The following is a 13,386-nucleotide window of genomic DNA, read 5'->3' as shown; positions in this document are numbered from 1 at the left end:
ATGTGCCATGGCTTGCCATTAGCACTGACTGGTCTGACACTGAGACTCTGAAGTGTTTGGCAGAATGTGTGTCTGCCCCATTTGGTAACTCCTAGGAAACAAGGTGGATGTGGACATCACAGCAGTGGTTGGCTAAAGTCCCCTCATTCCTTAAATTGTCTCACCATCTTCCCACTTTCTGCGTATGTTAAATACACTTTTTTCTAAACAAGCTCAAGTTTCAGAGTTCTCAGGGAAGACAACTGCAGGATAGATGCTCCTCTGCTGTTAGGGACTGGGTAGTCCCTGTTCAGCCTTCTTTTCAGACAAAGAAAACACCCCTTTGTCTACTTCCCATCAAATGCAGCCACATAACGTTCACATCAAATGAACTAGGAAGAAACTTCAGCCAGAAGACTTTGATTAATTGTGTAACAAACCAACCAGACCTTCCCCAGAGCACAAACTTGCCCCTCTACATCCCTCCCCCACAACAGGAGCTGCCTCTCACATTCACAGTCCTACCACTCGTTGAGCTCTATTAAAGGCTATCGCATGCTGCTTACCATCCAAGGACAGCCAGTCATGCTGGGAGGAAGGCAGGGTTGGCAGAGCTCTGGCTTTATATTCAAACACCACAGAATTGGAGATGATCTGATTGTTGAAGGCAACTTGCAAAGTCACGAGCCCAGTGTCATGAGCTAAAAGGAAAGCGCATGTGGTAAGACAGAGACCTCCCCACAGAAATGCATGGCTAGGTATTATCCTATTGATCTCCTCACGTGCTAAGTGGCAGGCTGAGAGCAGATGCAAAGAGAGGAGAGGGGGCATTTGACAATAATTTTCTGACTAGACAACTGAAGAGTCCACAATACCAATCTGTACTTTCAAACACAAAGGTTCTAAGTCGTCTAATGCGTTGTTTTGGCAGGAGGCAGAATCACATGTGTTCCTAAAGATTAACCAGCCTCGCTGCATTTCCAGTGGGAAGCTGGGGCCTAACTATAAAGTTAAGTTATTTTCCATACACTTGATGCCATATACTGAGGGCCAGCACTACTGAAAATCTCTGCAGGGAGGTTGAAGGTGTTCTCCTGTGAGTGCCAAGGACAAAGTGCAGAATATAGGCAAATTAAGAGTCAGTAGAACAGTGATCGCACCCCTGAATAACAGCTGCTCTTTAATCTGCTATTTCAAAACTACATAAATGCTTAGAATGACTTTATATTATTTCCAATAATTATTTTAAAGCTAATTCAGAGCTTCTAAATATTTGTTGTGATCTGCTGTGATGTATCAAGATCCAAAATTGCTGTTCTCACACTAAATAGGCCAAAGAAAAAGGAAAAGCTTCTTGATGTGTACACACTACCTTTCACAATGGGCCCAAGGGTTTAGTTGAGACATATACGCGACACTATCAGGCTAAGAATTTGCTCTGAAGCCACCAGCTCTAGGAGAGGGGTGTTCCTTACCTGGGCAGTAGCAGCGCAGTACCCCTGGCTGAATTAAAGATGCAGGCACTGAGATCTGATCAAACAGACAGCTGTAATTATTGCTGGCTTCCTGCCATGGACCAGTAATTAGGACTTTTACTCCTCCCTGTGTGGAAAAGAGGGAAAGAAAAAGAACATTATGGAAGAAGCCATCCCCAGGGAGGAGCATGCACTGAAAGGGCTGAATTGCAAACAGCATCATGAGGGCTAACAAAAGTGCCAACTTAACACAGTTCCTTGGCACCAGCCGACACAGATGCCCCAGTATCCCACCAGCATGGGAAAATTGCAAATAGCATTCCGTAGCAGAGTATCTTTGTTGTAGAGCATCTTTATTTCTCTTCACTCACTCTGTTCCCCACTCCTGCCCATACACTCAAGCCCAGTGCTTGGCCAGCGTGACCCTCGCTGCAGACCACCTGCCTTTCTTCTGGTCACTTGCCAGCACCGAGACCAATCATGGCAAACCATACCAACACTGCCAGCCACACATCCCTCCCACCGGGCAGTTCCTGGGAACTTCTGGGTGCTCCACTCCCACCTCCCGCGCACCATCGCCTCCTCAGGCTCCAGGTTTGTCACCTTGCCACGAGCAAGTGCCGCGGGTCGGTCACAGCAAGCGTGCTGTGTTTGCCACGGCTGCCCTGGCCCTGCTGACGGGGATGGAGGCTGCGTGCGGGGCACTACACGTCGCCTCCAAAGTCCCAGCTGGAAGCACCAGAGGAGCGGGACCCTGGGCCCGCCCCGTGGTGGCGGCAGATCTCTGCTGAACCCAGCAGCCCGCAGCTGGTGCTTTGCTGGGTGCTGGGGCACTCGGTCAGGCAGGGACGCGGAGCGGCCCCGAACGGGGCTGTGGCTGGGGGGGGTCCTTCGGCCCCGGCACCCCGGGCCTGCCCCGGAGCTCTCCCCCTCCCGCCGCCGGGGCTCTGCCAGGCTCCGGTGCCGCCGGGACAGCGAGCCCCGGGCCCCACGCCCGGCCCCTCGGGCTGCCGCTGGCCCGCAGCGCCGCGCTCCCCCGCGGGGCTGCAGCGACGGGCCCGGCTTCCCGGGGCGGCGGGGGCAGCGGGGCCGGCCCCGCTCAGGGAGAGCGGCTGCCGGGCCTCCCCCCGCCCGGCCCGGCCCCGGCTTCCCCTTCCCTTCCCCGCGGCCGTGCTGCCCTCGGGCGGCCGCCGGCGGGAGCGCGGCCCTCGGGAGGCGGATCGTGGCCGCCTCGCCCCCCGGCAGCCCCGTGCGGGGGCAGCGGCACGGCGCCGGGAGGTCCCCGGTGGCCACGGTGGCCCGGGAGCCCCACCGCCGGCGGCAGGGCTCGCCCGGAGGCGCGGGGGCTCCTTCGGGGGCTCCTTCGGGGGCTCCTCCCGTCCTGCCTGGGGTCCCAGCGAACAGGGCGGACCAGCCGCTGGGGTGTCGCTCCGAGCCCCCTGCAAATCCAAACCTGCAGCTCCGCGCACAAACCCACGGCACCAGAACGCGATCCTGGACCTGCACTGGCTTGGGAAAACGTTCTGGTGAGTCTATGCAGACAGATTAAGCCTTGCGGTCTGGATAAAACAGAAATAAAACAAACTCTGCTAGCAGGTGTGGAACAATTCGTTAGTGTAGCAACGGTTAACAGAAAAAGCGTTTCCATGGTAGCAGCAAAAAAGAAAAGACTTGCACCAGAAAGGCTGAAGGATTGCTGTCAGGTCTTTTTTGTTGGTTTTTGGGGCCTGCTACGCAAGCAAGCAGGAGTCTGACTGACTGTCGGACAACAGGTACGGCAGAAGCAGTGTCTGTAGCCCAACACAGCCAAACGCCCCCGAAACGCTCTGCTTCTTGCAAATGAAGCCCAGCTGGGTTCAGTTGCTAGGAGGCCATCCTTGCATTGCTGAAAGTCCATCATTGCATTATTCACAGAATCACAGAATCGTTGTGGTTGAAAAAGACCTTTGAGATCATCAAGTCCAACTGTTAACCCAGCACTGCCCAGCCCAGTACTGAACCCTGTACCTAAGCACCGCATCTACGCGTTCTTTAAACACCCCCAGGGATGGTGAATTGTTCCATGTTACTTAGGTGGCACCAGCAGTGACCACCACAGGGCTGACACTTCAGCTTGGATTATACTCCAGAGAAGGGTGACTGGCACATTCAGACCCAGTTTTCCACCAAGACCTAGAGAAGGTAAACTCCAGCTGGTGGTGAGCGGCACGGTCAGGGACCACCTTGTCTCTTAGAGAGGCCCCTGGGTTTGGCAGCTGGCAGAACTGAGGCCCCTGGGCACCTCCTGGCCCCGGCAGTCCCAGATTTCCCAGTCAGCTGCGGGCCACGCAAGCGGTGGGTGAGGCTGTAGCGAGCAGCAGGATGCCTTCAGCCACCCACTGTGCCTGAGCCTGCACCGCCGCCTTGCTGGCCACGATTGACTTGTCTGGAGAGCGAGCGACTAAATGGAGGGCAGAAACTCCCGAAGGCGGCTCTTCATCTGTGCCTGTCGGCCATTCCTGCATGCCAGAAACCTCAGTTTATTTCCACCTGCAGAGCGAACACCCATGTTTTCACACCAAGTCCCTTATTGCAGAGTATGTGAACTCGCTGAGCCACTGAATACCAACTCATCACCTGCTCCTGTACCAGCACGGTCCTGGAGCTGTCACAGGATCATCCAGCTGAAGGTTAAACCACCTCATCTGCTTATTACTGCATATTTCTGCGGTCTCGCCCACTAGCAAACTTGCCATCCAGTGGTGTCAGATGCACACTTACTGGGGGTGGCATCACAGGACTGATAATCGGATAGCACTAGTCAACGGGAACAGAGATCTTTTCCTGAGAAGTTATGATACGTCTCTGTAAAGTAACAAATACAACAGTGCTCCAAGGCTGGGCTTACAAAACCACAAAGGACCAATATTTTTTTTTTACTCAAAACAACCTGCTTCTCCATTACTGGCTCAAAACAGCCTCTTTCCTCCAGCATTCCTTCACGTCATTCTAAGCCTGTGCTGCTGCCATTTTTAACTCGGTGCGTGTGACTGATTTTGGATAGTCTGTGGGATGGAGGTAAGTGCTGAACTCATCGAGGCAATGCAGGTCAGGAATTATTCTACTAAGAACATCAGAGCTAGATTTCAGGATCAGCTCCAGTTTGCAAACTCTACTGCTCTAATGTGGATAGGTAGCACCATGAGGCCCTTGCGTGGGAAATACTTTGCTTTTCAATAATACAAAACATTTCTTGTTGGATGCTTCCTAAGTGAAGAAAAAGCCCTGTCAGGGTAATGAAGTGCTTAATTAAAAGTACACTCAGACATGCAAATGGCCTTGGATACTCCGACTTCTAAGAGAAATGTTTTAAAAGCCTTGTCAAAGCTTTAACAAAACAGTTCTTGGGAGCCCTTATGAACAAAGCAATGAGAGATAAGGCAGCAAACATTAATGAGTAAAAGCCCTAGACTTACCTCAGGGTAAGACCATTCTGGTGAATAATCTGTCACCATGAACAAGCGCCCACTCTGCTGTAGCAACCCCAAAGTGCCTTGTGCTGCAGCTGCTGAGACCACCTCAGCCACATGCATGTACGCCATCGTGCTGGCTCCGTTCTCTGTGCTGCTGAGCTGCATGTTGGCTTGCTGAGGACTGCAGCAAGGAATGCACATTTCAGCCTGGTTGTAGGTTGCTCTGTTACTGTCTTCAGGCTGAGACAGTCCGGCACTGTCACCTGACACCAGCTGGTGTCCATAAAGAGCATTGCTCCCACCTTCTACTGATATGAAATCATTAATTAGATCAGAAAACTGGTTGCTGAAGGAGATGTCAAAGTGGTCCAAGTTAAGCTCCATGTTGGAGGAGTTATTTAAGCTGGGGTGGGCCACAGGATAGAGTCCTTGTACCATGTTTCCTTGGAGAATAGGGAGATTGTTCCCATTCCTGATACCCCCGTTGGCCTCGGGCTGCAAGTAATGCTCTGTACTGCAGGCTTGAAGATCCCCTGATTTAAGTAGATTTTCATTCCCTTCTGCCTGCTGGGAGGTCTCCATGGGAACTTCAGCTTCTGCAGTCATTGCCTGGAAGTTTGCTTGGAACTGCATGAGCTGGAGAGAAGAGGTGGACTCTATTCTGGTTTCCACTGTGCCGTTACAGTTGGAAGTAGTTTGGGACGAGGACTCTGTTTTCACACTGGGGATTCCTAACGTGTTCACAAATGAGCCACTTGTGTCATTCAAATTGTTGTGAGCATTTTGCTCAAGGGGAAGAGGTTTGCTGGCATCCTGCAGAAAGAAGCTGGGGGAAGGGGTCTGATGAACGTGAGGGCTCTGGACGGTCTGATTGAAGCTGGAAGAATAGTCCTTGTTGGAGTCAATGGCACTGAAGTCCATCTGCTCCAGGGTGGTACTTGGGCTCAGACCTCCTCCAGATGGAAGCAAACCTGAACCAGTAGTGAGGGTGAGAGTGTTAGATGCAGAAGTGGAGGAAAATGCTTCTTTGGACATCTGTTGTTCGAAAGATGTGTCCTCAGTTTTAATTTCTTTTGTGAGGGTTGTGTTGAAGTTGAAGCTACGTTCTGTTGTGGGTGACTGCCTTATGTTGGTACTGATGCTGTCACTTTTCATACCTCCTCCACCATAAGTCTGCCCTTGCTTGGGATTGTTAAGAAAACAGTCCGGGTCAAAATTCATGGTGGTTTCTGGAATTTTTCTATTTCCATCTAAAGTTGTGGAGAGCACAAGTTCCTCGGAGACCGTGCTGGGTAGCATCGACAAGCTCTCTGAACTGCCAGTTGTTGGAAAAGCAAATTTGTGTCCATCTGAACTCACAGCAAGTACCAGTCCTTGTGCAGCTGCATCTGAGGACAGAAGGTGTTGATTTGGGCCAGAGGTGGGTGACATGGTATACACAGCTTCACTGGTGACTTCCGACATAAATACGGTGGCACTTTGTGACAAGCTTCCCATAACTGATGCTACAGCCATACTGGACACACCAGTGACAGCCGGGCTATCCGCCATATCCGGGTCGCTATTTAATCCACTGCTGATGGACACAGGAGAATTCTGGGTCGTGTCAGGGACCTCCACCTGGTTGGTGGAAGAAACCTCAGTGCTGTTTTGATGGAGCAACACTGGTTTTGCCACTTTGCCGTTCCTCTTCTCTCGGCTGGAGGCCTTGCCATGACTGTGCTCATTCTTGCCTTCAGAGACATCGTTATTTTGTACCTCTGAATGAGCGCTGTACCCACCTGTCCTTGGTTCGACCTTTGGTGATATGATGCGATGTTTGGCACTGTTACACTTGTGATGCACACTGCTTCCTGCCCCTGTGCCAGAAAACAACATTTGCCATTCAGTAGATAAAAAATTAAGGCAATGCTAGCTGCAAGTGTTACGGCTGTAGCAAAGGAGAGCCGTGCTTACGCACGCCTGTGTGTGAGAGTGAACGAGCACACATACGAGACAGCAAGCACACACTTGAGAGAGTGTGAGGGACCTTGGAAATAAAACTAATTTCTCGCCAGTGCCAGACTGACAGCTCCCTTTCCATCTAATGCATAAATCCACTGCATGCAATGACAGCCACCGGGCATGACTGCACCCTTCCCCTTGCCCCACCTACCCCTACCTTAGCACCTACCCCCTTCCTCCCTGCCCTGATCACACAGCACATCAGAAGGAGAGGAACTGGCATCTGCGACAGGTTTTGGACTTATGTACGTGTGCCTGTTCTCAGTGCAAAGCCTGCAATGCGAGGGCTGCTGCTGTCAGCTGTGGCAGAGTTTCTGCCTCGCAGGCCCTGTTTCATCTGCACCATGGACATAACCTCAGCCCCCTGTGACACAGACGCTCAGCTCTTCATGCTGGCTGACATCGGGTGGCTTGACAATCGCTTGACAATCGGTGGTTTGGATGCTGACTGGCAATCTGGAGGTGACAGGTGCTATATCATGCTCCTGTCCTTGGCATGACCCTGGTGCCTAGATTGCAACCCTTATCTTCCTGTCATCATTATGTCCATTACAGCTGCCAATCAAATTATTAAAGAAGCTTTATTAAATTATTAAAGCAGCACAAAGAAAGCTTTCCTTCCCACAGGGATGGTGATGTGTTTCTCTTGTTCTAAGCTGTTCATATGCTGAGAGATAAAACATTTTGTACTTTGAGATGTTGCACCCAGAGTCAATGATTGCTATCGGAGTGGCTGAAGAACGCTCAAGCAAAGGTCACCAGAAGACAAGCCCTCCCCTGAGTTCAGCCAGCTGGTGCCTTTACTGGCCCGACAGAAGATGAACATCCCCCGAGTTCCTGGGAGCTTGGAAACCAGGTAGGATGAAGTAAACACTTCTGCCTGCAAAGACATCTTAGCCACAAACTGGTACAGGGACTGCTTTTGTTGTTTAAAGAAGAACAGTCCATGAATTTTTGATGTTTCTTTCTTCAATTGATCCATTTTCCCTAGAATGGAGTAAGAACATTAATTATGGTACTGTATAATGACTAAAGGGGGAAAGAAACCTCCTCCTTACAACTAATGGCTACAACTGTAAATGCCATCTTCTGGGTAACATAAAGCGTCTGTGTAGCCGCTGCAATTTGCTAAATCTTTTGTCCCTTGCCCTTGAAGGGGAACTTCTCTATTATGTGCTCAAGATTTGAATCAGGTCACTTAAAGTAGTTCAGGACACTGCTTTTGAGACTAAATGCAATATTAAATCTCTCTATTCTCCTAGGCATAGAGATGAACAGGAACAAGGGAGAGGCTTTCATGCCGCCGTCTTTGCGGATGACAGTAAGGAATTGGGAATGTATGTGTCAATGTGCAAGCCGTTACAAAACAAAGCAATACTGTTATGTTAAGAAGCATGCAGCAGACTTAGCACAAGGCAAAACATCAAAGGGAAGAATAAAAGGATTCATGTTCAGATCTGCAAGCCTGGATCAAATGCTGAGCCTTAAGGGTTGAATTTTAATACAAACTCAGGTATTTCAGAGGTCATAATTCTTACTTAAGTCTTGATTGTATAATGCAACTGCCCAAAAAAAGAAGAAAAAACAAACCCTTTGAAGCAATGACAGCTTTCCTCCACACATTTTGCTAAAGACTCATTAAAGTGTCATATATTTTACTTGACCGAAGTACTAGGAAGGGGTGCCCTTAAAGCAGATGAGTTGGAGAAGTGAATCACTCAGCTTCCCACTCTCTCTATAAAATGATAATACTAAGGATGCCATTTCTTGCTGTTGTAGTTTCACTCAAAACAATGCCATCTTCTTTAACAGGAAAAAAATCTCCCATATTTTCAGGATACCTAAGTAAGACCTCTCTTATCCTGGTGATACCTTGTGATTAACCACCTGAGCCCATTTTCTTCAGCAAAGTGGGCTGCAGGGCAGGGAGTTCAGAGGGTGAAGTTGGAAGAACATTAAATTTTGAGGCTTTGGTAACAAAATTTGAGCACGTAGAAGAGAATATGCCTGTCTGAGCAGGTCACATACAGACAGCATCTATTAGAACTTGCACATTACAAAACACTGACATTTTTTCCAGAAGTTCCAGCTACATCTTCTTGTGCTCAAGACTTCTGTCACCTCTGAGTTCACTGCATCTCAGCATTTCATGATACAACACTTTTAGGTGCTTCAGTACTACAAACCCTACTCCAAGTCTGGATTAAGCTGTGATCATTTTGTGCCCTCCCAAGGTACTCACCCAAGGTACCAGTGCAAAGACAGTTGTGTGTCCGAGGCTGCGGTTTGGTCTGGTGACTATCAAGGATCTGCTGCACGAGCTGTTCCACCGAGAACCCTGAACTGCTGTTTCCATTGCTGCATGTCCACTTAATGCCATGAACTGCAAAGAGAACAGTAAAACTTCCCATCAGAAATGTGCCAGAAACCATCAAAAGCTACTCCAAAAGAACAGCAGAAACCCATTCCTGCTGCTTTTTGCCAGAACTGAAGGAGAGCAATAAAAAGCAAGAGTAATGGTTGTTGTTTTACTATTCTCTGCTCCCTGATATCCATAGGCTTCTAACTAGGATTCCTGGATGAGGTACATACAGAGAAAAAAAATCTCAGTGGAGTATCTTGCTCTGCTTCAGTTTGCTGTTAATGGCGGGTCTTGTAACTAGGCTGAAAAATTGCAAGGACTGCCTAAGCAGTGCATGTAACCTTCGTTAAAAACCTGAAAGCAAGAAAATACTTGTGTTTCATCAAAACAGAACAGTACAATTCCAAGGAGCATTTTGGAATCTTTTTCTGTCTAATATGAAAACAAAATTGCTTAGCTTTATAATAAAATCAGCAATCAAAAATACACCACTATAATAGCAAATACAAACCTTTTGCCAGGTCTTCATTGTCACACCCTGGTGGGCAGCAGTGAAGACTGACTCATTTTTGGGGAGTCACTAACAGACATTGTGTGAGCTTCTCCTCAGCCTTGGACAACTTTTTAGTAATTTGGGAAAACAGGCAGGAGGGTGACGTTACAGAACTTGTTGCAAACTGAAGGTCTTTTTCCTTGGCTTCTCTCTCAGACTGTTAGCTATTTAAATAAGAATGCTAATCCGCATGCACATAAATTACTTGAATAAAGGCTCCCTCTCAGAGTTTTTTTAGATGCAGAATTTCACCTAACAGTGATACTCTCAACCTGACTTTCAATGGAAGTAGCATTTATAGAATATTTTCTCCATAACAAGTGACTCAAAGCATCTTCTGTCTCCTTTAACATCTCTCTAAGCAATTTATATGTGCATATTATTTACTTATCCTTTGTGTGCACTAGAGCTCACTTGCAGATTTTGGAAAGCACTGGTTGGTGGCAACATTTCCAAGATGTCCCCGTGCCTGGCAGCTCATGCCTGAAGAGCCGCTTCCTTGCACGAGTGTGTCATACTCCAGCAAAGCAAGTTCCATGGATGTTGTGTTCTAAACCCCCTAAACAGAACATGCTGAATCAAAGTCAAAAATCCTACAGACTTCCCTTTGTAGGATTAAGCACTAAATACACAGATCACTGCGTGGTGAAGGTCCTCGATGTGAGGTCGTGAAATACTGCCAACAGCACATCGGGCCAATAATCCCTCTATAGCCAGACTCTGCAGACTCTGGAGCGACAAGCTGTAAGCTGCTTCATGCAAGAAGATCAGAAGCAAATGAAGGCATGTTCGTGACACCTAATGACCATCGTCAAAGAGGCAGGATATCGCGTGAATCTCCTACTCTCCTCTTCAGTGTTCCTTATTTAGTATGTCATAAGCAGCCGGCAGAACAGAGTTCCTGGATCTGCTCTGTGAAGCAGTTTTATTGCCTTTTCTTTATCACCTGTTGCTGTGTTGCCTCATCACCCACTAATGTTACTTTGCCTAACAGCATCTCATCTTGGTATAGTTTTATATTACAGAATCTGTATTTTTATTGGCCAGGCTGGATAACTTGCAGAAATATTGTAAATAAGGTTTACAAGTATTCTTCCTCATATCACTGTTTAAAGTGCTGCAGTTAGTTTAGTAATGAGTCCCTCTATGCTTGCCTGACAACCACATTTACTGTTATCGTACCCAACAGATTTTGCTTTCTAGTACGTTCACAATTTTGAATTTCCTCTTAACGCTCAGTATCTGTTATTATGTCTAAGTTTAAGTTCATATACACTTACCACTTCAGTACCTTCACTCACATTCATTTTACTGTTCCAGGTACATTATTCTGTCACATGTGATGTTATGCCTAATAAGTGATGTTCAAATAGCAGTTTTGCAAAAAATACATTGGCAGTGAGAGTAAAGTGCAGTAACATATTTGGAATACTTTCGGCTGTACCATATAAAGTTACTGAACTGTAATTATTACGAAGAAACTTTTCACTAAGTTATTTCCGGTTACTCCAGAAATGCTTTGCTAGAGAACTGAGCTCACACACGTGTTACTACGCATAGGAAGTCTGTTTTACCCCAGTATGTCAGAGTTTGTGCCCTACTGCTGCTAAATCCTGTGATGAGTGGCATGTTACAGGGGGCAAGTCTGGCAAGTGAATCACATCTCACGGGTTGTGTATTCATGATGATGATTCTTAAGTCTGAACCAAGCTGTGAGGTGGAAGCTACGAAATAATGGACGGCTTTGTAGTTGGATACTTATAGTACCATGCCCATTATTTTCAGGTCTTTCCAGTATAACCAAGTCCCATCACGGATCTGTCGCTGCTAGGAAAGGTCCTTCTCTAGCCTTGCTCCAGCTGATCCTAAAGGCTCCGGCTCCAGCCTCTGTCCACCTGGTGCCACTTCTTTTAGTGCTTATGCTCCCTGTGTGTTATGAAGGTCATAAAATAAAAAGCCAGTGAAGGGTGACAGATTGAAAAAAAAAAAAAAGAATGTCTGGATGCTTAATGCAAATGATCTGCTATCTTGGCACATCCAATATGCAGATTTTCTCCCTCCCCCTTTTACAGAAAAACTCCTGTGAGCTGGTGAGCTGTTAGTACTGAATACCAAATACTATCAAGATGGCTTTTAACGTGTCATGCTTGGCTTCCTGACACATAATGAATCAGCAGGAAAGGAGATTTCTATAGGGAAGAAAGTGCATTATGAAAGGAAGGTTAATAAAAAGCATACACACAGAGTCTTCCCGTTTCTTAGCAGTTCAAAAAGTGAAATCACAGTAGAGCTACATTTCATTAAATACAGCCATAATGTAGGAACAAACACACACACAAAAAAAAAAAAAAAAAAAAGGAAAAAATATTGAAGCTTAACAGAAATTCTGGGAAGTATTTTCATCTGGATTTCTGTTCAGTCTCCTCCTGCACTTCCTTATAATTTAAAATGAAAACTGTGAACTGCTCCAACACTTTCCAGTGATACCACGAATGGGTCTAAAAACTGCTGCATTACAACAGTGTCATATTCCTTGCCACGCACCCTCTGCACAGCGCCTGTAGCACTGAGGTGACAGAGCAGGGCGGAATTACTGGTATTTCACTGGGTGCTTTGAAGGAAAGAAGTGAGGCTGGAGGAAGGTCCACAATTCAGACCGTTAATGCTGCTCCTAGCAGAAATACCTCCAATCTTTTGTGAGTATGGGCTCACACCTTTCTTCTAATTCTTCCCTTTTGAAGAAAAGAGAATAAAAATGACCTTCCGATATTGGCCCAGTGGCTCCCCATTCATTAACGCTGTCGGGACTGTGCCCAACCATCATGAGCAAAGGAATGAGAAATCATCTAAATTACCAGCAAAAAGGCAGCTCATAAGCCAAAGCAAACTCACACGCAGACAAATATTATTGTCCAGGTTTCTTACAATGGGCCGGTTACTTCTGTCCTCTGCTGCTGGTGATACTCAGACCTCTGCAGTTACCAGGTGTGCAGTCCTCCGGTCTTGCAGATACCTTCCTCCCCCCCATCACTCCCCACCACTTCAAGCCTACCTTGCTGTCTCACCTTCACTCTAGACCGATCATCATCAGTGGCTAAAAACCTGACCATCTCCCTCTCTGCAGTCTCCTCCACACTAAGCAAAACTTGTCTCTGAAATACCTTCCCACATCTAAGTCTTATCGTTTCACTCTTTCTGAATGCTCTTTGGCACTTCATCCATCTCATGCTTCCTATTTTGATTCCAAACCTCTTGCTCTTCTGTATTCCATACATACAATGCAGCCTACATGTACATGTTCACTCCATAATGAAGCCATTCCCTATACCCTGCGTGCTGCTCCTTTGCCCCATTTTGACAAGTAAGGGCCCAGCTTTTGGTTTTTTGAGTAACAGTGGTGACATACCCCAGATGAGACAGATAAGTTGGATAGACCGACAGAGCTAGAATGTTTGGAATAATCAAGGTCAGGTTTCTGTTCTTCTGTCCCTCTTGATGTATTCCAGGTGGCCCGCTGCAAACCCCTGTGCCAGAGTTCTGCCCTCAGCCGCTCCTGACCGA

At 47.4% G+C, this 13,386-nt stretch overlaps 1 protein-coding gene across 11 annotated transcripts in view; it reads right to left on the bottom strand.

The window, feature by feature from the left end:
* The window catches only part of CAMTA1 (calmodulin binding transcription activator 1), a 323,207-nt gene that overhangs the window by 44,317 nt on the left and 265,504 nt on the right, over nucleotides 1-13,386 (bottom strand). For 10 of the 11 annotated variants that reach the window (XM_040588315.1, XM_040588301.1, XM_040588306.1 and 7 more), the window contains 4 exons: nucleotides 9,153-9,293; nucleotides 4,910-6,765; nucleotides 1,455-1,581; nucleotides 546-680 (listed from right to left, as the gene is read on the bottom strand). In XM_040588315.1, coding sequence (XP_040444249.1) covers nucleotides 546-680; nucleotides 1,455-1,581; nucleotides 4,910-6,765; nucleotides 9,153-9,293 — 2,259 coding nt within the window. Of the gene's footprint in view, nucleotides 1-545; nucleotides 681-1,454; nucleotides 1,582-2,057; nucleotides 2,177-4,909; nucleotides 6,766-9,152; nucleotides 9,294-13,386 lie in introns of those variants that run through there. The other variant, XM_040588311.1, reaches the window with a different exon arrangement.

This window comes from Falco naumanni, chromosome 3 (assembly GCF_017639655.2).
Source record: "Falco naumanni isolate bFalNau1 chromosome 3, bFalNau1.pat, whole genome shotgun sequence".
Taxonomy (NCBI): domain Eukaryota; kingdom Metazoa; phylum Chordata; class Aves; order Falconiformes; family Falconidae; genus Falco; species Falco naumanni.
This window is presented reverse-complemented; position numbering and strand designations above follow the sequence as displayed.